Source organism: Aegilops tauschii, chromosome 4 (assembly GCF_002575655.3).
Source record: "Aegilops tauschii subsp. strangulata cultivar AL8/78 chromosome 4, Aet v6.0, whole genome shotgun sequence".
In the NCBI taxonomy this organism is placed as follows: Eukaryota; Viridiplantae; Streptophyta; class Magnoliopsida; order Poales; family Poaceae; genus Aegilops; species Aegilops tauschii.
Window position 1 is genome coordinate 359,930,544 of NC_053038.3, and position 19,702 is coordinate 359,950,245.

General features: G+C 45.9%; 2 protein-coding genes and 1 long non-coding RNA gene across 3 annotated transcripts; 2 read left to right on the forward strand and 1 right to left on the reverse strand.

Moving 5' to 3' along the window:
- Positions 1-2,541: 2,541 nt before the first annotated feature.
- On the forward strand, positions 2,542-4,989 carry LOC109745363 (uncharacterized). Its single transcript, XR_002228524.3, has 3 exons — positions 2,542-2,819; positions 2,988-3,043; positions 4,539-4,989. It is a non-coding gene; the product is annotated as an uncharacterized lncRNA (long non-coding RNA).
- A 1,676-nt stretch (positions 4,990-6,665) lies between these two features.
- LOC109745343 (polyadenylate-binding protein 7) lies at positions 6,666-11,602 on the reverse strand. The gene is made up of 10 exons (XM_020304461.4): positions 11,185-11,602; positions 9,788-9,906; positions 9,506-9,699; positions 9,133-9,389; positions 8,934-9,040; positions 8,659-8,848; positions 8,284-8,570; positions 8,071-8,202; positions 7,269-7,448; positions 6,666-7,173 (listed from the first exon to the last, which is right to left on the reverse strand). Exons 1-10 carry the CDS (start codon positions 11,468-11,470, stop codon positions 6,964-6,966), a joined length of 1,962 nt encoding a protein of 653 aa, XP_020160050.1. The 5' UTR covers positions 11,471-11,602; the 3' UTR covers positions 6,666-6,963.
- A 328-nt stretch (positions 11,603-11,930) lies between these two features.
- LOC109745301 (probable ADP-ribosylation factor GTPase-activating protein AGD6) lies at positions 11,931-15,077 on the forward strand. Its single transcript, XM_020304427.4, has 3 exons — positions 11,931-12,900; positions 13,767-13,856; positions 14,304-15,077. The coding sequence occupies exons 1-3, from the start codon at positions 12,097-12,099 to the stop codon at positions 14,808-14,810; spliced, it is 1,401 nt and encodes a 466-aa protein (XP_020160016.1). The 5' UTR covers positions 11,931-12,096; the 3' UTR covers positions 14,811-15,077.
- Positions 15,078-19,702: the final 4,625 nt, after the last annotated feature.

A 19,702-nucleotide genomic window follows, 5' to 3' on the forward strand; every position in this document is an offset into this window, starting at 1 on the left:
TTACAAACTAAAAAGAGATAAGATGCCCGTAATCCCTTTCTTGTCCCTCTCCTCAGAAGATGTAACAAGGTAGCAGGAGGGCAAAAAGAGCGCCTAAGCGAGGTACGAGGAGCAGAAGGCACCAAGAGAACATCCCGATGCCGGGAGGGGAGCTGGAAGATGAGGCAGCGGGCCGACAATACGCGACGAAGGCGTCGGCGCCCGCGTACTCTGACTTGACGGCCGCCACCCGCCTTCTTCGCCTTCTCCGTCCCTCCTTCGCCAGCCGCCCAAGGAGGCGACGGGGAACGCGCCGATGGAGAGCTTGAGGAGGAAGGCCCTCAGCAGGGCGCGTGGCCGAGGGAGGGACGACGCGGTCAGTCGGAGTCGGGGTCAGCGTCCCGCCGCTCGGCACCCTCGTGGTCGATGTCGCTGTCCTCCTCGTCACTCCCGCTTGAGGAGGAATCTTCATCGTCGGAGGAGCTCTCCACGCAGCACTTTAGGCGAGTTCCAAGATCTCCAAAGACCTTGACGGAGAGCAGGCTGTTCTCCATTAACTTGAAGTGGAGAACGAGCCCCGCCGTCAGGCTGTGGACACAAGCGAACGTTTTCCATCCGCGACGGAGGTACATGACGTGGGGAGCAGGGAAGTCGACGTCGACCCGCGTACCGCCGTTCCCGCAGCCCCTCATGTGCAACCTGAGGGGCTGGGGTGGATCGAGCTCCATCTCCCGAGCAAATGGGATAGGGAGACGGAGACGACGACGCGGTGGCCGGCGCAGCCTGATGAAGAATTCACGGGGCTGGTCCCCGACGTGGCCCTCCATTGGGGGAGGCATCGCTGGCGGAGGCAAGGCCGGTGCGCCGCCCCGTCCCCCTCTTCCCCGAGCGCCACGGCGACCTCGGCCTCGCCCCCTCCCCCTTCCTCTCGTGGTCGGCTCCGCCGCCGCAGGATCTTGGGAAGGAGGGACGCGCTGTCGAGCAGCGACCCTCGCCGCCACCGTTGAAGGGCCGGCGCCTCCTCTCGCCATGGCAGATGGAAGAAAGGAGCCGAAGTGAATGGAGACGGATGATGAAAGGATGTGGGATGCCATCTCCCCCCCCCCCTTCTTATAAAGGGGCGGGGTCGGGGCTCGGCCGCCCCGCTCGACCAATCCGGCCATCGGGGGCGCAGGGAATCGAGACCGACCCGCTGCCTCAATCGGCGACGGCCCGGTTTCCCGCCTCCACCGCCTGCCACCTGCATGGGGGACACGTGGCGAGCAAGCAGAATCGAGGGGACGGGTGAGGTGACCGTTCCCCACCCCATGATCGTGGGGCACGGACGCCTTGAAGACCATGACCCGAGTCCACTCAGTAAATGAGCCGCGCCTCTGCGTCTCCCTCTTTTTATGGGGAAGGCGCGAGCCGCCTCTTTACCATGATGTGACGCATGCGTGCGGGAACCGCCCCAAGCATGACCCCCACGTCACGCACGACCCTCCACGTCGCGCGTTCAACGTGGGTCGTGGGGAAGCGCAGCGGACGAAAAGTTACCGCAGTAAAATCCGCCCCACCTGCCCGCGCACCGTTCTGGGCCTAGCCCAACAACGCATCGCGCTTATGTGTGGCCCATGCCCGGGGGCTCCTGTTGGTGTACAAAAGTAGGGACTCTCCTTTTGACCCCTTTACTTGTGCATGGGCAGTCAGAGCCGCGCCCGCGGCCACACTTAGCAGGGCAGAGAAGGGAAGCCGGAGGAAAACCAAAGCACAAAACAAACAAGGCAACGCCAAGACCAGAAGCATAAAAGAGCAAAGGGGCGAGGTGGACTCCCTCGGCAAGACCTTTGCCGGGGCGGCCTCCGCGGCCCCGGCAAGAGCCTTGCCGGGGCAACTTGCCCAACACCAGCAGAGCGAGCTACCCTTGAGCCCAAGGGTTCCAAACACCGCCAACAACTACATTGGAACCAAGGCTCGGGAGGCACCTCCGTGGTGGCATGCAGATCTTTGTCAAGATTATAAACACACAAGATCAGATGAGGATCAGAAGACAACGACCCTTGGCGGGGTCCCAGCCAAAGAAATCCACGAGACCCCCGGCAAGATCCTTGCCGGGGACAACCACGACGTCACGGCAAGACCCTTGCCGAGGACACCAGCGGGGTCGCAGCCAGGCCCACATCTGCCAAGACGCCACCGCCGTCCCCATGCAGCTGCCAGCTCGACCAGCTGAGCAGGCACCTGCGTGGCGACGAGCGGCCTCTACACCGACCCAGCAAGCACCTACGTGGTGGCATGCAGATCTTCATGAAGGCTCCACCACCGCGCCAGCCCAGCAGCCAGCCAACATGGCGCAACAACGCCTCGTGAGCTCAGACGCGCATCGAAACCAGGCGAGGTAGCGACAGCTGGGACGTGCTTCCTTGCCGTCCCCGATAAAGCAAGAAGGGCACGTCGGCAGCGCATTAAATGCGTTTGTCCGGCGATGCCAGATGATAGACTCGTCGACTGTAGACCTTTCCACCTCCTGTGTGCCACTGTGACACCCCTTTTTTCCTATAAAAGGAGGCCCGAGACGACCAGGAGAAGAATTCGGATCTTTTGGGCAAGTCACACCCCGTAGCTAGCTCAAGAACACAAGAACACTCAAATACATCCATCAAAGCAGGACTAGGGTATTACGCATCCTCACGGCGGCGGACATGAGAGGACCACCGTCGTCGTACACATCGCGCTGGAGAAAGAGGAGAGGGAGGTGCGGCGGTGGACGGGAGAGGGTCACCGCGAGGAGCTCCGCTGGCTCGTGGTCGTTCACACGGCGCTGGGGCAGAGATACTTCTGTACAGCCCTCACGCCCGCAGGTTCTTCCTTACTTCCTGCTGTGTCCCTCTTTTGATTAGTGAAGATGTAACTGCATGTTGGGTTAGTGTGTATGTGTGAAAAATTATCGTTTGTCATCACGCTCAAATTCTTGCTATTATCACTATTAAATAGTGTCAAACAAGAATCATTGTTCTGAATTTCTGTAGGATGCGGAGGAAATACTCGAAGGCATAAAGACCACACAGACACTTCCTTTCTAAAGGTTTTTCTTCTCAGCTGATGGCAAGCTTCTTTCTTACTAATTGTGATATCTTTTGTACATGGCCTCTCAGCAGAGTAAGAAAATAGACCTGCGATGTTTCTTTCTGATTTTCTTGGAGTTTTCAGGGGATATTTTGGGCTTCTAGATTGATTGTTTCATGAAGCATTATAGATCAGACCATCAGATTGATGTGTAGTTTACAGTTAAGTATAAAGTGGATGTGGGGCAATCTTATTTACCCAAGTAGCTCTTATTTGACAAATCACCATCCAGTTTGTTGTATGGCTGACTCTGATGCACAAGTGGAACAATGAAGAATAATGATTCTCCTTATATAGTTACATGATTAATTAAACCTCAGTTCCTCATGTTTACTTCGCGGGACTGAAAAGATTTGTGCGAATTTATCAATCATGTGTCAGCCTTCATTTGCATCTCATCCTCAAAGAAATGGGATACTATTTAATTCCATTAGCAAATTATTCTGGTTACACTTCAAGCTTGGGTCAGTAATTTTTATTGGTAGATAACAACACGTGGACCTCCTTCAGAGTCATGAGAAGAAAAACTTTGGGTTAATCGTTTATTCTGGATTTGTGATTTATGATGTTCAGGTCAAGGATGTCGAGTTCTCCTGCTTGCTCTGGTTCAAGCTTTCTATGCTCTGTTTGGCCTGTAACTTGTATTGCCTTATTGGTAAAGATTTAAATTAAGCTTCTAAAGACTATTTTATTTTCTTGGAGAAGATTATATTCATTGGTTGATGGGTTGATCTATTTGTGATTTGTACCTCGGTTGACGGAACATCTGATATTTGAAACCATGAATCAGGGATCATAGGGTTATTAGAGCATATGTAACTCGGGAGCAGCGACAAGTTATTTAGTTGTTGGTCATGACGATACACTGGTTGAGACGATAAATCTTTATTCATCAATGCCCACTATTATTATGATTGCTTTGCAAAAATAAGTTCTCCCGTAATCTTTTTACAGAATCCATAAGAAACAAGTTGTGTGATAGAGCTGTTACTGTGCGGGCCAGAATGAAGTTTCTATATGCCCTACAATACTCACATAATTTCTGATTCTAATTGGCTTTCTGCACCATGGGTGCAACGGGACATCTGATTCCTTTCTATTGTAAATCTTCACCACGTTGCCATTTGTTTTTGTGGAGATACAAACCAGATGTATGACCATGAGTGAAGGAAATGCTATTCTAAGTTTGGTACTTCTGTTTATTACTCTCTCCGTCCCATAATGTAAGGCCTTTTTTTCTCTACACTAGAGTAAAAAAACGTCTTACATTAGGGGACGGAGGGAGTATTATTTATTATTAAGTCTGTATTAGCTTAACAGACTACATGTGTGGGATTGATTTTGACGAGGCAAGTTGTTCCTATCGTTCTTGGCTTCTTGGTCCTGTTTATTCACGTTTTCCTACCATAGCTTCCATTTTTCCGCCTCAACTACTTCTATTTGATTGGTTCCAGGACCCAAAATCAATGGTTATTGAACAAATTAATTACGACTCCACTGAGATTGAAGGTGATCACACCTTGATTGCTGGTGATGATATGATTCAGTCAAGATGTGATGATGGTAGCTTTATGGGCGAGAGTATGTATGATGATGGTAGCTTGGTACAAAGAAGGAGCTGTTGAGCCAACTTTCCTGTATTTCGCACATGAGCTGAAAGAGGTCAAGTGCTAATCGCACTGTATGCAAAAATATATGCAACTATCAATATTTTTCCTATGGTCTATGGTTGTAATGTTGGTGTTGTAAGATGTTGAGCGTCTTTGAAACCTTCCGAATTCTGGGATTTGCTTTCTATTGGTAACGTTGAAATTGGTGTGGCTCAGTGTCGCTGTGTGTTGGTAAACCCTCAGCCTTTTACTCACTATCAGATATTCTGAAAGAAGAGAGCTCGTTGATATTCTATTTCCTTACCTGTCATCAAATCAGTCTGTGTCAAACTGAAGTATTTGTGGTTATATATTTTTGTAGTTACAAATGCGCATCTTAATTTATCATCGCCATAGTGTGTGGAGTTCTGAGAAAGAAAAGAAAAGGAATAAGCTACTAAAGTTTTGTGACCTTAAGTTTTCTTTCATGAAGTTCACTTAAAGTCACTGTCTAGGATCAGTTTCAGTTGACGACAGACGGTCCCGTTGTGGCCTCTCCTGAATCAGCAAATGATGCGGTGGTTATACACTCACCCCATTTTATCTGCCAGTTATAATCAAATTCCTATGCCTCTGTATGGGAAGAAAGAGACCACAATCAGGAAGAGGAGAAGACAGAGCCGTCCACGAAAATGACTGGATATATATCATATTCTCCTTGACAACCCCTTTTCGCTGGTTAGGCCCAGCCCAGCAAACGTCTGTGGGCAACATGAGCTCCGTGTGATATCTTTTACCATTTGAAACACTAGGGGTTTGACATGTCCTTTGTCCTTGCTCAAACATAAAGTTACTGGAAAAAACGCAAATATTTTTAATGTGTGTGCATGGTTTCAAATGGGGCTCTGCGCCATTTGGCTCACAGATAAATTTAAATGTGTATGTATGTATATCTCATTGTAGACAACAAGTGTCCATTCGTTCTTTATTAAATAAACGGGTAAATTTATTACCATATGTGCTTTTCCACAACTAAAGCAACTAAACTATGTTTTTTTTTCAATGCACACATCCATTCAACGGGTCTCTGCGCCATTTGGCGCAACGGGTCAACTACATGCGTACTTTTTCATATACATATGCGTCCATCTGAGCAAAAAGAAATGTTTTTCTTTTTTGCGCACAAAAACAATAAAATGTTGATAGCTTTTCAAAAAAAAGAAGGCCTCCTTAAATGATTCCTACATGCTATTAGATATACATATATTTTTTAGCGTCAGATTATGTATTTTTTAGATTTTTTTAATGCATACAGAAATATGTGTTTCTTTTTATACATAGGCATCTAAATTCTTAGTGTGGGCAAGACAAAAATATTACTAAAAGGATACACATATTTTCAACATGACATGGTTTTAAATGAGAGTATATACCACCAAATTAGAATGTGGATATATATCTCATTGTGCACAACAAGACACTTTTTTATCATATGTTACTTGACTACAGCTAAACTAACTAAAACATATATTTTCTTTTAAATGGGGCTCTATACTATCAAATTAAAATGTGTATATACATTTTTAAACCCTGAACCCTTAAACCATGGATTTTTTTCATCGCGAACATGGGTTTAGCGTGCCTTTGCGCCATTTGGCGTAACAGGTCCACTAGTTATTTCTAAACCACATGGAGAATCGAAGACAGATAGTATCGTAACAACACAGCGGCAGTGGCTTCCTCAATAGTCAGAACACGTCCACAAAATCTGTAGGAGACAAAATCAGAAATAACACATCTAGTAAAGTGGCCTGAACAGCTTGGACTTCAGATGATCTACATGGTTTCAGAGATATAGTCTGATATGAGTATACGACAGAGTGTACGACACCAGGTCTACACTTTGATCTCTATATAGACTCCACAAGAAATTAAAATATATGGAGAAACCTTGCGGACTTTCAGTGAATCATCCATAAACAGAAGCAATAATAAAGCAACAAAATTAGTAAGGCAGAAATGTTCATAACGTCAGAGGAAGAGCAACATAGTAAAGTCACCAAAAGTCATTATTCTCTATAGGATTCATTCATAGGATGCCATAAAAATAATAATAAAACTCGCAAGGTTCTAGCTAAATCTAATATATTTTATTCTGTAGTAACAAGTAACCCATAAGTCCAATCGGTAAAAACTCACAAACTATAATAAGAAAGATCGGCTATCTAGTTCCCAAAAATCCCCGTCCAGAAAAGAAAATGGAAGGTTCTTGGCCTGGTTGTGAACCCTCTCAGTTGGCGTTTACACTGGTAGAGTCGAGGAAGCCAGGGTGTAGGGCCTCCAGATCCTCAGGCTTATTTTTTGCCGCTTGCTGCCCTTGGAGAGCTTGCACACACTCATTAACTTTTGCAGACAAGGTATCCTGCGAATTCAGCATCGAGAGCAGATAAGAAGTATCCAGCTCCAGCAACATTCCAGTGATCTTACTGGCCAGATCAGGCTGCAGCAGACAGGGCATACCAAGTTAGTGCAACTGCTAGGTCCTTGTTAGTTTGAAAGAAGCAAAACAAGGGACCAAAATAGATGAGGAATTACATGATATCTCTCGACCAATGGATATATCCTATTCCCGAGCATATCTCTTTGTTGATCAGGTGGAGCAGCAGCAAGCAAGCTGGCGAAAGAATCGTTCACCGATGAAATAGGGCCGCCGTGATGGATGGCCAGGCCATTGCTCAAAACATCGGGTGTTATGTACTTTGCATGGCCGAATTGCTGCATTACAGGTAGCGATTTAAACTCTCCAGAAGGAAAATAAACTAAGCATAACTGGATCAGATAATGTTAACTATGTGCAAGGTAGTTCCTGCCTAGCAATCCATGCTAGTGAAGTTCCGTCACAAGACAACGTAAGATGTAGCAACTTAAAGAAATGTCAAATACTGTTAATTAATAAAGTGCTAAGTGGTAGCTTAGCACTCCTTGTTAGTGAAGTTCTGTCACAAGACAACGTCTACTTAGTATGATTGAATTGACAATAGTAATGGGGGAGGAGGAGTAACTAAAGGAACAAGGATATACGGTTTAAAAAGTCACAAAACAAAATATTATCCTACTGTTCCTTAAAAGTCGTTATGCTCATATGTTTCTTTCTAATCATGACTACTATCATCTCTCAATTTTACTTAGATACTTGGAATTATACACATGTGTTTGTCTAAAAAATTATGTTCAAACCATATAGTTTTGCTTATACTGTAATGAAAATTAGTGGTCAGAGTACCAGTGTAAAAAAAACTTTGCAATAAGATTGTTAGCCTAACCACTATTTAAATAGGGACAAACGTGAAACATTTTTTTTCTCAATATAAAAAAACAGTTTAAAATTTGTTAATACCTGCCGGGACATGGACATGAAATCTTTAGCTGTCTGAGCATGTGACACATAATTAACGGCGTGGGGAAAAGTCATCATATTCCCGGTCATGCATCCCCTGTTGTTTCTGTACTGCCTTGGAGTATTTGGCATCTATGCAGAAATTAAAAAAGTTTTAACCAAGTTTTTGCACTTAAAAAAATGAAATTTAAGTAGAACAAGTCAATAACATACGAGTGGTGGATGAATTTGTTGGATACTATGCGGCGAAGGGTACACATTCTGCCTCCATTCTTGGCCGAGCCCAATGGGTGGATACATGAATCCTTGCCTTGAAGGACCCTGAGGAAAGTGTGTACTAGGATGGGCAAAGTACACATGAGGATAACCTGTGGGGATCACAGGGCTTGCAGTTCCTGCCATCGTAGCAAGTTCAGCAAAACGTTGCTCCAGCCTAGCTTTTCTGTCCTCTTTCCTTTGAGCAATAGCAACATACAATGGTTTGCCGTAAAACATGACACCTATTTATTTCAAACAAAACAAAACATTCTCACTATCGTGATGTCAATGTATAACTATGAGTTGGTGCAAAAATTAATAGAGGATTACCACGCATGCTGCTTACGGCACACTTTGCTTCATCGGGTGTGCTGTAACATACAAATCCAAATCCTTTACTAATGCCCTTGTCATCACGCATAATCTTTACTGATGTAATGTTTCCAAATTCAGCAAAGCGCTCGCGAAGAGTGTCATCATCAACTTCATCACTAATATTTTTGATATACACATTGGACCCCTGTCAGAATTAAATACACATTTGTAAATGAAAGATGTGAATACTATACGTGAATATAAATAAAAGAGAGAATGATGGAACTTGCATTGCTCTTAGTGATTATTTCATTCCGCTTTTCCTCATGTAAGAGCTGCAAATATTGCTTTCTTTCAGCCTTTTTCTGAGCCCTTGCCACGTACAAAGTTTTCGCTCCTAATAATAAAAATAAGATTAACATTGTTAAGTAAAAATGCATGTACCATTAGAAGTTATTTTTTAAATGAAATGCATGGCAGTAATATTACCAAGAGCCATCCCATTCATGGCCTCTTTTGCTTTCTTGGCACTTTCCGGGTTTTTGAAACTGACAAACCCAAAACCCTTGGATGTCCCATCATCTCTCTTCATTATCTTCACACTAGTTACTTGACCATGCTGAGAAAACTTCAATTTAATGAGTTCTTCTGTCATGTCATCATCTATATTCTTCATATACAAGTTAGTGTATTTGTCATCATTATTGGCTGATCGTTCGCTCTTCTTAATGAAATGAGCTACAAGCCTACACAAGATTGATCATTGTAAAACAAAATCATGTAAGTAGCAATGTTAAAAAAAAGAAATAGTCAATATAAAATTAAGTCATGTACTAGTTGTATTACAGAAACATTAACTTACAATTCTCTACCCTCAAAGTAAGAGTTGTTAAGAGTCTCTATTGCGATGTCTGCTGGCTCTTGAGCTGCAAACTGAACGAAGCCGTAGCCTCTACTTGTGCCATCCTCATTTCTAACAACTTTACAAGATAATATCTCTCCAAACTTGGAGAATAGTTCTTGAAGAATTACATTGTCAATATGATCGCCAAAGTTCTGTCAATTAATACCATATCAAGTTAGTACTTACACATGGCAATACATGTGAGAAATATTAACATGAAGAACATATTTATCTTTTTACCTTAACAAACACATTTCCAACGCCACTTCTCCTGGCATCGGGATCTCGGTTAGACCACATTACTCTAATTGGCTTGTCCAATATAAGGCTATGATTCATCTGCTCCAAAGCAGTCGTTGCTGTCAACGATTAAAAAACAAGTCAAAGCCAATCAATTGCCCCTCCATAAACAGAACTAGTTTGGGCATAGGGTCATTTGTTGAACAACGAAATCGGTACTAAGAAAATGAAAGAAAGAGAAAATGAAGAAATAGAAAAGCAGACAAGTTGTTTGTGCCTTCGGTATATTTAAAAAGGAGTAACAAGCTTAGGAAAACTGAAGAGAGCCGCAACAAGACAGTAGTAGCCAACTTATTCATTCACATTCCCATGGAGCAGACATTAATTGGAAATTGTGCGACTGCAAAGCATTGTAAGGAAATGTACTACAAAGGGAGTACGTGCAGGCAAAGTCTCTCTATATTATTATTTCTACCATCTTCAATGGAAAAAGAACTCAAATTTGGATAATCTATTCCACATCAGAGTATATCACCATGCATCTTACTAGAAAAAACATTCAAAACTTGCACAAAGGAGGTGTAGTACTAATAAACACAGGTCAATTTTTCTTAATGATACTTGATCTCTCTCTCCCTCCCTTCCTCTCTCCTACACACACACACACACATTCGGCTAGCACCAGAACCAAGCCTCAAAGCCTAAAATGGAAGAAGTAAAACATTGTTTCCTGGCTAAGGCTAGTGAAATCTCTAGTTTTGGAAGAGATGCTAATTCATGCTCTTAAAATGTGTTGTAAACCGAAATATGGTCGGGTTTTTTAATGATCTCTCTCTATCTCTCTCTCACACACACACACAAACACAATCCATATATAGTAAAGTTCAAAAATCAATAATTAAATTGCGCGCGACATACAAGCTGAAGATTAAGCAACGCATGGCAGTTATGTGATGGGTGCACTAGTTGCATGCTGAACAACCCAAACTACGCTATGCCCCCTATTGCCATAAGGGACCGATGATGGCTATCACATCAAAGCGGCAGCACGCTACAACAACGATATGAAAATTGTATGACAAGGACAAGCATAGCTTGTTCAAACGCCATGCAAAGATGTCTGCTATATAATTAAACATACCTACTTTGATGCCATGCAAAGATGTTTGATAGTATATAATTAAACAAAACATACCTATTTTGATCGAATTCTTGAAATAAAATCGCAATCGACAAATAAAAGCAGGAAGGAAAAAACATAACTCCACAAATCGCTATCAAGCCTAACGGGAAAAATCGAAATTGTAGATACATAAGCAGCAGCAAACGCTTACATTGTAGAAAAGGGAAAGAAAAAGAAAAAAAGAGATGGATGGATGGAGACAGTGTGCGTGTACCATCGGCTTGGGAGAAGTAATTTACGTAGCCATATCGGAGCGACCTGCTGGTGGCATTGTCGCGGCAGACCCTGACGGAGGTGACAGCACCGACCTTACTGAAGGCATCGAAGATGTGCTCCTCCTGCGCGTTCTCATGGAGATCGCCCACGTAGAGCGCAGGCACCGTCGCGTTGGTCCCTGCCGCCGCTGCAGCCGGTGCCGCCTGATCCTCGCTCGCCGCGGGCGCGGGCGCGGGCGCCTCCTCCGTCGTCGGCACCTCCACCGGCTCCGGCGCCGCCGCCATGATCGATCGGTCTCGACGATCGGGCCGGGCGTTATTGCTAGGGCTCTCGACGCGTCGTCCTATGCCGGGAAACGGAAACGACGGGTCAAAAAACCGCGAGGCGATGGAAGGGGTCGGTTTTTGTTTGCCGGAGCGACGGCCCCGCGTGCGTTTCGGCACGTCCCGACCCCAAACCACCCGGTGGCCACCCGCCTCTATCGCGTGCTGCGCCCACCCACCCAAGCCCTACCCGACCCGACTCGGCTACGAGTAGGACACTCCTGATCCCTGCCTTCCCAGTTTCCTCGCCCGTCTCGTCCCGCTGCAGCTGCGCTGTGGGCCCGGGCTGTCGGCGTCGCGGGCTGTTGTCGCGGGCTGTTCGGCCGCGCCTACCACGAGGAGTCCCCGCCCTGCCCTCCCGCCGGGGGAGAAATTACCAGCCTGCCATCGGCGCGGCCCCGGCGCGCCCAGGGGCACAGGCGTCCACCGCACGGTATTTGACCTCTCCCTCGCTCGCTCGTTCGCTCCCCGTTCCGTGTCGGCGAGCCCTCCACCACCACCACCTCCTCCTTTCCCCCTCCTCGCCCTCCCGCGGCCACCAACCGGCCCCGATCCCGGATCCGGCGCGGCAGATCCGGATCCCGGCGATGGCGTCCACGGCGGCGAGGCGGCTCAGGGAGCTGCAGGGGCGGCCGGGGAACAAGACGTGCGTCGACTGCGCGCAGAGGAACCCGCAGTGGGCCAGCGTCTCCTACGGCGTCTTCATGTGCCTCGAGTGCTCCGGCAAGCACCGGGGCCTCGGCGTGCACATCAGCTTCGTCCGCTCCGTCACCATGGACTCCTGGACCGAGCCGCAGCTCCGCAAGATGGAGGCCGGGGGTAACGACCGCCTCAACGCCTTCCTCGCCGCGCGGGGCGTGCCCAAGGAGACGCCCCACATCCCCAAGTACAACTCCAACGCCGCCGCCGCATACCGCGACCGCATCGTCGCCCTCGCCGAGGGCCGCTCGTGGACCGACCCGCCCGTCGTTAAGGAGACGCCCGGATCTGGCGCCCCCGCCCCCGCCAGGAGGCCGCCCTTGCCCGCCGGAGGAGTGGGTGGAGGCGGTGGCGGTGGCGGTGGATGGGATGATTGGGACGACGAGGTCCGTCCGGATATGCGTAGGAACCAATCGGCCGGATCTTTTGCTGGCCCTGGAGCGGATTCGGGGAGACAGCCGACGAGGTCCAAGTCCACTCAGGACATATACACCAAGCAGGAGCTGGAGGCGTCGGCGGCCAGCAAGGAGGATTTTTTTGCTAGGAGGATGGCGGAGAACGAGTCCAAGCCTCAGGGGATCCCTCCCTCTCAGGGCGGCAAGTACGTCGGCTTCGGATCCACCCCGCCGCCGTCGGCGAATAGGAACAACAACGGTGCTGCCCAGGGCGATGTCATGCAGGTCGTTTCCCAGGTAAATGAAACAGATTATTGTTTTTTATGCTATATCAACTACTCACTGTATACCTGCAAACATACTACTACTACTACATGATATATTAGTGTTGTGGTTAGAATCAACGAATCTCCAAACATTTCCCCAATACCTGCAATAGTATTGGAAGAGCATATACTTGTGTATTCAAAAAGGAAAATCTGCTACTCATGAATGTCTATATTGTCACCCTGAAGAGTACTTCATAAAATTGGTTTCTTGCGGGGATCCTGTTACAGCAAGTCATGAATGGCTATATTGTCACCACTGTTAACTATGCACATATTGCCCCTGTTAGAGTGCTGGGACATCCACAGCTTATACTTCATTGGATTTGTGAACCTCCCCTCACATGTAGTTAAAGTGCCCCTTCTACCGTGTCTTCATTAAGCTATGCATATTGACATAGCTGTGGGATCACCTTTTGTAGCCTGATCCTGATCATCAACAAGTTCTCCTTGTAGTCTTAATATGGTTTATTACTGTACCCCAGCCATTGTTTCTAAGGCGTCCCACCTTGGACGCTTAGGCGGAAAGGCGACCTTGCAGCGCCTTACAATTAGGCCCGCTTTAGGCGCTTAGGCGTTGCTTAGGCGTCAGGGCAGTTGGTGCTTGCCTTAGTGCCTTATAAACGTCCCCAGAAGCACTCCTTCAGATTATATTAGCAAAGTAAATCTGCAATCGTCATTTGGTTACTTAAGGTTATATTTTGTTTGGTGCCAAGCTTGAGATGTCATAGTTGGGTCATGTGCATATATGATTAGACAGTCATGTCATAATTGGACATTGTTTTGATTTCTGTTTAATCTCATGAGTATACGTTCCTTACCATTTTACCTTTTCAGGGATTTGGACGCCTTTCGCTTGTTGCAGCATCTGCTGCCCAATCTGCTGCTACTGTTGTCCAAGTTGGCACAAAAGAGATTCAGTCAAAGGTACCTTCAATGCTTTGCCTGATTTGTGATATGCAAGAGTTGAATTACCGTAGTCTAGTTGATCATGAAAAATGCTCTTTGTTCACTGTGTTTACCTAGTGTCCTGATTAAATCTTGTTAGACTCTCCTGAATACTAATATGATAGGAAGGTGTCCTCCAAGCAAGGTTTGACATTGTAGTAGTTATATGAACTGTCTTCTCTGTTTGGAGCAGTCTTAACTCAAGAATATTATCCTCTTCATATTTATTTCTACTGCGCCTGAAGTTCAGTGCCTTCTTGTCTTATTTCACACTTCCACCCATGACTGGACGCTGAGTGAACATATCTTTTCATAATCCTTATCTCAGGATATAGTGCATGCTGAATTTTAGATTATTTGTCATGTTCTTTATTCTCGTGTTACATCGCTATTTGTCTTTAAGAATGGTCCTTATCTGGAATGCAGATGAGGGAAGGGGGTTATGATCAGAAGGTGAACGAAACTGTCAATGTTGTAACCAATAAAACTGCAGAGATAGGAAGCAGAACCTGGGGGATTATGAAAGGAGTGATGGCATTGGCCACACAAAAGGTAGAGGAGTATGCCAAGGAAGGGGGAGTGGGCGGTGGCTGGGGTGATGATTGGCAACAAAGGGAGCAGCAGAACAACAGCAACGAGCCTTACCGCAGGTATGAGCAGGAGACCAGCAACGGCAACGGCTGGAATTCTCCGCAAGATGGATCAGCTAAGAACCAGAACCGTAATTCCAATTCTTGGGATGATTGGGATGACCAAGACAAGAAGGATGAGCCTGCCAAGACAAGCCAGAGCAGCGACTCGTGGGCCGGCTGGGACGATTCGAAAGATGACGGTTTTGATAGTTACAGCCATCACAGCCCCGCCAACAAGGGTGGGAGCAATCAGAATGGAACCGCTGGCGGGTCATATTGGGCCGACGGCGGCTTCCGCTGATGTTGGTCTCTTTGCGAGAGCCATATACTTGCAGAGTTGTTTTATGCCAGAAAAATGTGAGCGTGCGGTTGTGGTTCTTATTTCAGGATATACCGAAGTGTTGAAGAGTAAAAGAGTTTTGTTTTTTTGTAAGTTGTCTACAATTGTTATGCCTAGCGGCATGTTCATATGGCCAAGGCTCATTTGAAACTGCCATCCAGCTATTAAGAAATGTCGAATTGAAATTGTAATCTACACATTACATAGTACATCCCTGCAGATTCTTTATTCCTTGTACTGATTTGTCGTAGTTTCAAGTGGCAACAGAGGTTGCACATGCGCTGTCAATTCTGCTGTATTATATATTGTGATCTTGTTGCCATTGCTTTTCTGGCGCCGATCCAGCAGCTGATAAGGCACTGAACCTTCGGTGCCTTTCTGGCCTTTGGTGCGACATGATTTGCCTTTCGATAGTTGATTCCAGGAAGGGGCTGACTGTGTGTCCACTTTTGGAAGATCCTACACTGAAAGAACGTATGCCAGTTGATTCCAGGAAGGGGCTGACTGTGTGTTCCCTTTTGGAAGATCCTACACTGAAAAAAAACGTATCCCCTTATAATATCGGATTTGCTCATCTAACTCCTACACTATTTAATTAACCAAATAAAAACATCGTCACAAATCTCCACATAAAATCCAACGATGCAGGAGTGAGTTATTGCCCTGATAATACTGGTATTTATGCCTTTATGAAGGACATAAATACAATACTGTACTCTTGTGAAACTGTAGTTTTGACCTAGCGCAGAGACCTCAAGTAGTCTACTTGCCCCATTTTTTGTAGTTGTGAATGTACTCCAGCATGCAATGATAATCCTATGTATTATCAGAGTCCTCATGTGGAGAGACAGATAGGGTACAGCGAGGAGGTGCACCTGCTGGGGCTTTTGCTTAGTTGGAGCATGTGCATGCCAACTTGTATACAGAATTCGACCATGTGGTCCATGTGGGTCACCAGCTAGCTTCTTTTTTTCGAGGGTACGCCAAAGGCGTACCTTAGCTTTATAGAAGGGAGAAAATATGTACAAGAGTTATTACATTGCGCTAGTTGGTAATCACAAGCCGACCCCAACCAAGCCTCCACCCCACTCCTAATACTACTCTACTACTCGGGTATAGGTTGTCCTCCAAATGCTCCTGCCCTAGCCCAAGCCCTCAAGTCGTCGAAGATCAAGTCCACAGTCTCCCATTCATTTTTGATTTGGTTCGAACCAAACACTCTCGCGTTCCTCTGTTTCCAAAGGGTCCAGCAGATGAGCATCACGAATGAGTCAAATCCTTTCCGAGTTTGCTTATGTATGCGCTTTTTAGCATCCGTCCACCATTGCACCAATAGGGAATCATGTGTTGGGCAAAGCTCCACTCTCAAACCCATCCTGGTCATGCATCTGTACCACACTTGCCTAGAGAACACACATTGTTGCAAGATGTGGTCGACCGTGTCTTCCTCTTGGTCACAAAAGTAGCATTTAGACGTTTGGTCTTGCAAACCGTGTCTAGGCCTTCTATTCGACGTCCACAAGCGATATTGCACTGCCAGCCACATGAAGATTTTACACGCAAGTGGCGCCCAAGATTTCCAGATTGCTCTGAAAGAGTGAAATCTAACTCCTCCCTCACATAGCATCTTGTATGCGGATGCTGCGGTGTAGACTCCAGTCACATTCCAAGCCCAGATGGGGTTGTCCTCAGTTTGAACATCCAATTGAACCTCCGATATGATCTCCCAAAGTGCGATGAACTGGGTTAGACCCTCCGTGCATAGGTCACCCACCACATCGTTCATCCAAGCATGCATGCACATCGCATCGCGTACTAGTCTCCTGTTGGCCACCTGCGTACGGATTGTTGCCACTACCAAGGGGGCCAGCTCTGAGATGGTTGCGCCATGGAGCCACCGATCTTTCCAAAACAAAATTTTGTCTCCCGCGCCAACCTTCCATTTAACCAGGCTCCCGAAAGCTTGGGCAACCTTTTTGTCCGCGGTCAAGTTGAGCCCTTGCCAAGGCCTGGAAGCATCCGTGCGTCTAAGCCATTCCCATCGTAATCTTAGAGCAATGCCGTGCTTAGATAAGTCAATTACGCCCAAGCCGCCCAGGTGCTTTGGTCGACATACCCTTGCCCAGGATACCACACACTTGTCGCCATTCACTTCCTCCGTCCCGGCCCAGAAAAAAGCCCGACAACCTCTGTCCACTCTTCCCAGAGCCCATTTTGGCGCCTCCGCAACCATGAGGTGATGTGTGGCCTGCGCCCTCATGACTTGGTTGACGAGGATAAGCCTCCCAGGTCTAGTCACCAGGCCCCTTTGCCATCCTGGTAAAATGTGTAGGGTTGCATCCACAATCGGCTGCCACTCGGATCTCTTGAGTTGTTTGATGCTTAACTGGAGGCCTATGTATTTGCATGGAAAGGTGGTGATCTTCCAGGGTAGCACCGACTTGACGAGCTCTTCATCTTCTGTCTCAGCTCGAATCATAATTGCCGCTGATTTGGCGAAGTTCACTTTAAGCCCCGATGCCGCTCCGAATATTGTGAGTGTCTCCTTGATGAACAGGAGATCTGGCCATGTTGGTTTGATGAATAGTACTACGTCATCCGCGTACAAAGACAAGTGCTGCATCGGGCTACATCCATTGATCGTGCTCATCACTCGCGCCTCATGCGCCTTGATAATGATAGTTGTAAGGACATCCATGGCAATAACGAAAAGCAAAGGGGAAATCGAGTCCCCTTGCCTCAATCCTTTAGCGTGCATGAACTTGTCGCCTGCGCATCCGTTAACCAGCACTCTTGAGCTGGCAGTGGTAAGAAGAATCGCAATCCAAGATATCCAACGTTTCGAGAAACCTTTAGCTCTTAGCACTTCAAACAAGAACGACCAAGCCAGGGAGTCAAAAGATTTTGTAATATCCAGCTTGAGCAAAACACCTTTCGCTTTCCTTCGGTGCATAGAGCGTGCCATTTGCCTCACTAGCAAAAAGTTATCGTGCAAGCATCGCCCCTTGATGAAAGCAGACTGGTTCGCCTTGACTAGCTCTCCCATGCGCGGTCTGAGCCTTGCGGTCAGAAGTTTGGAAGCAATCTTGGGCATGCTATGCACTAGGCATATGAGTCTATAGGGTTTAGGGTTTAGGGTTTAGCTTCAACTCTCTTTTTTGTGTATGGATGATGGATTCTCTATCACTGGATCCAGTATAAAATATTCCCAACAACCATTTGATAGTGCAATAGGATTCTTAGAGTTCTCTGAGTATTGATTAAGACATTAAGTTGATGTACCCCCTTTATGATCTGGATTCTGAGTTCCACAATACCTGATGATTATGTATGTGCATTGTTGTGTTCTGGAAAACTCGAGTAAATTTACGATAAAATTCAAACAGAAAGTCATGTGTAAAACGTGCTCCGAAAACCGTCGTAAAATGTAGAGTAAAACCGGGAGAGGTGAGAATTTGATAGTTTGAGAATGTACGAAGGATCTGAAGACTCAAAACCTAGATGTTGCATTGATGTCTTTATGCATCATTATCTTCTATTATTTACACTTCGTTAGAGATAGTAATTTTTATAGGAAATTGTTAGGTAGGAGTATAACCTAAGGCAACATGCTGAATAAGAATCTTTAGTTGCTTCAAATTTGAACGTAAATTTGCAACATTGAACTAGAGTTCCAAAATATTCATATTATTCTGTTACAAAATTAAAATAATAAATAGTGAAGGTTGAACTAAAATAGTATTGAAGCATTGATTTGGCGAGCTCTAGCCAAACAATTTTAGACCTAGGTGAGAATCAATCTTGGCATCACACTATTCTCATTGAAAATTGCATTTCCAAACAAATACATAGCTTTATCAATTTCCAAACAAACAAAGCTTGGCAGTTGTTGGTTTTCCCGGACTCGTTGTGCAAAGGTGATGAAAGCAAAGTATTATCCTCATGGGCATCTGTTGGACATTGTATTCCCTTGAGTGGCATCGGCTACTTGGCAAGGTATTATGCGTGATATTGAGCTGCTGAAAAAGGGTGTCATTTGGAGAGTTTACGATGGTCCGAGTATAAATATCTAGAGGGATAATTGGTTTCCTAGAGACTCGGATCTACAAAATCCTACAAAAAAGAACAAAACCAGACTCAAATGGTTTTCTGAGTTATTCAACGGTGGCTCAAAAAGATGGGATGAGAACCTTATTAGGCGTCTGTTTTATCCCCATGATGATGAGGAAATTTTGAAGTTGCGTATTGGATGAGGGAGATTTTATTTCTTGGCACTACAAGAAAAACAGGTTGTTCTCGGTTAAAATTGCGTATAGATTGGCGCTGTACCTAAAGGACACTAAGATTGAGTTAGGGAGTTCCAGTGGTGATGTAAATGGGGAAAGGAGGCTATGAAATATTATTTGAAAGGCTCGGATCTCTCAGTAAATCAGAATTTTTGCATGGCGTGCTGCTACAAACAGTTTCGTGGTTCAAGTTAACAGAGTTAAACACCATCAAACTGCCATTGGTTTGTGATCGATTCGTGGTGTTGAAGATGAATGTGTGTTTCATGCTCTGGTGAGCTGTCCCAAGGCTCGTGCACTCCGTGTGGCAGTAAGGGAGGTTCGGAATTTACCAGGTGATGAGATTTTCAAGTTTTCTACGCCAGATTGTTTACTTATTTTATTGGATCAATTAAGGTCGTAGGTGCATGAGCAAATTATATTCATGTTCTGGAGGGCATGACACCTAAGGAATGATTTAATATTTGGTAAGGGAAAGGAAACTATCTCTGCCTCTGTGAGTTTTATTCAAAACTATTGGGGGTCCTTCTCATCATGTCATTCCAATACGAAGATGGAGGTTAGCAA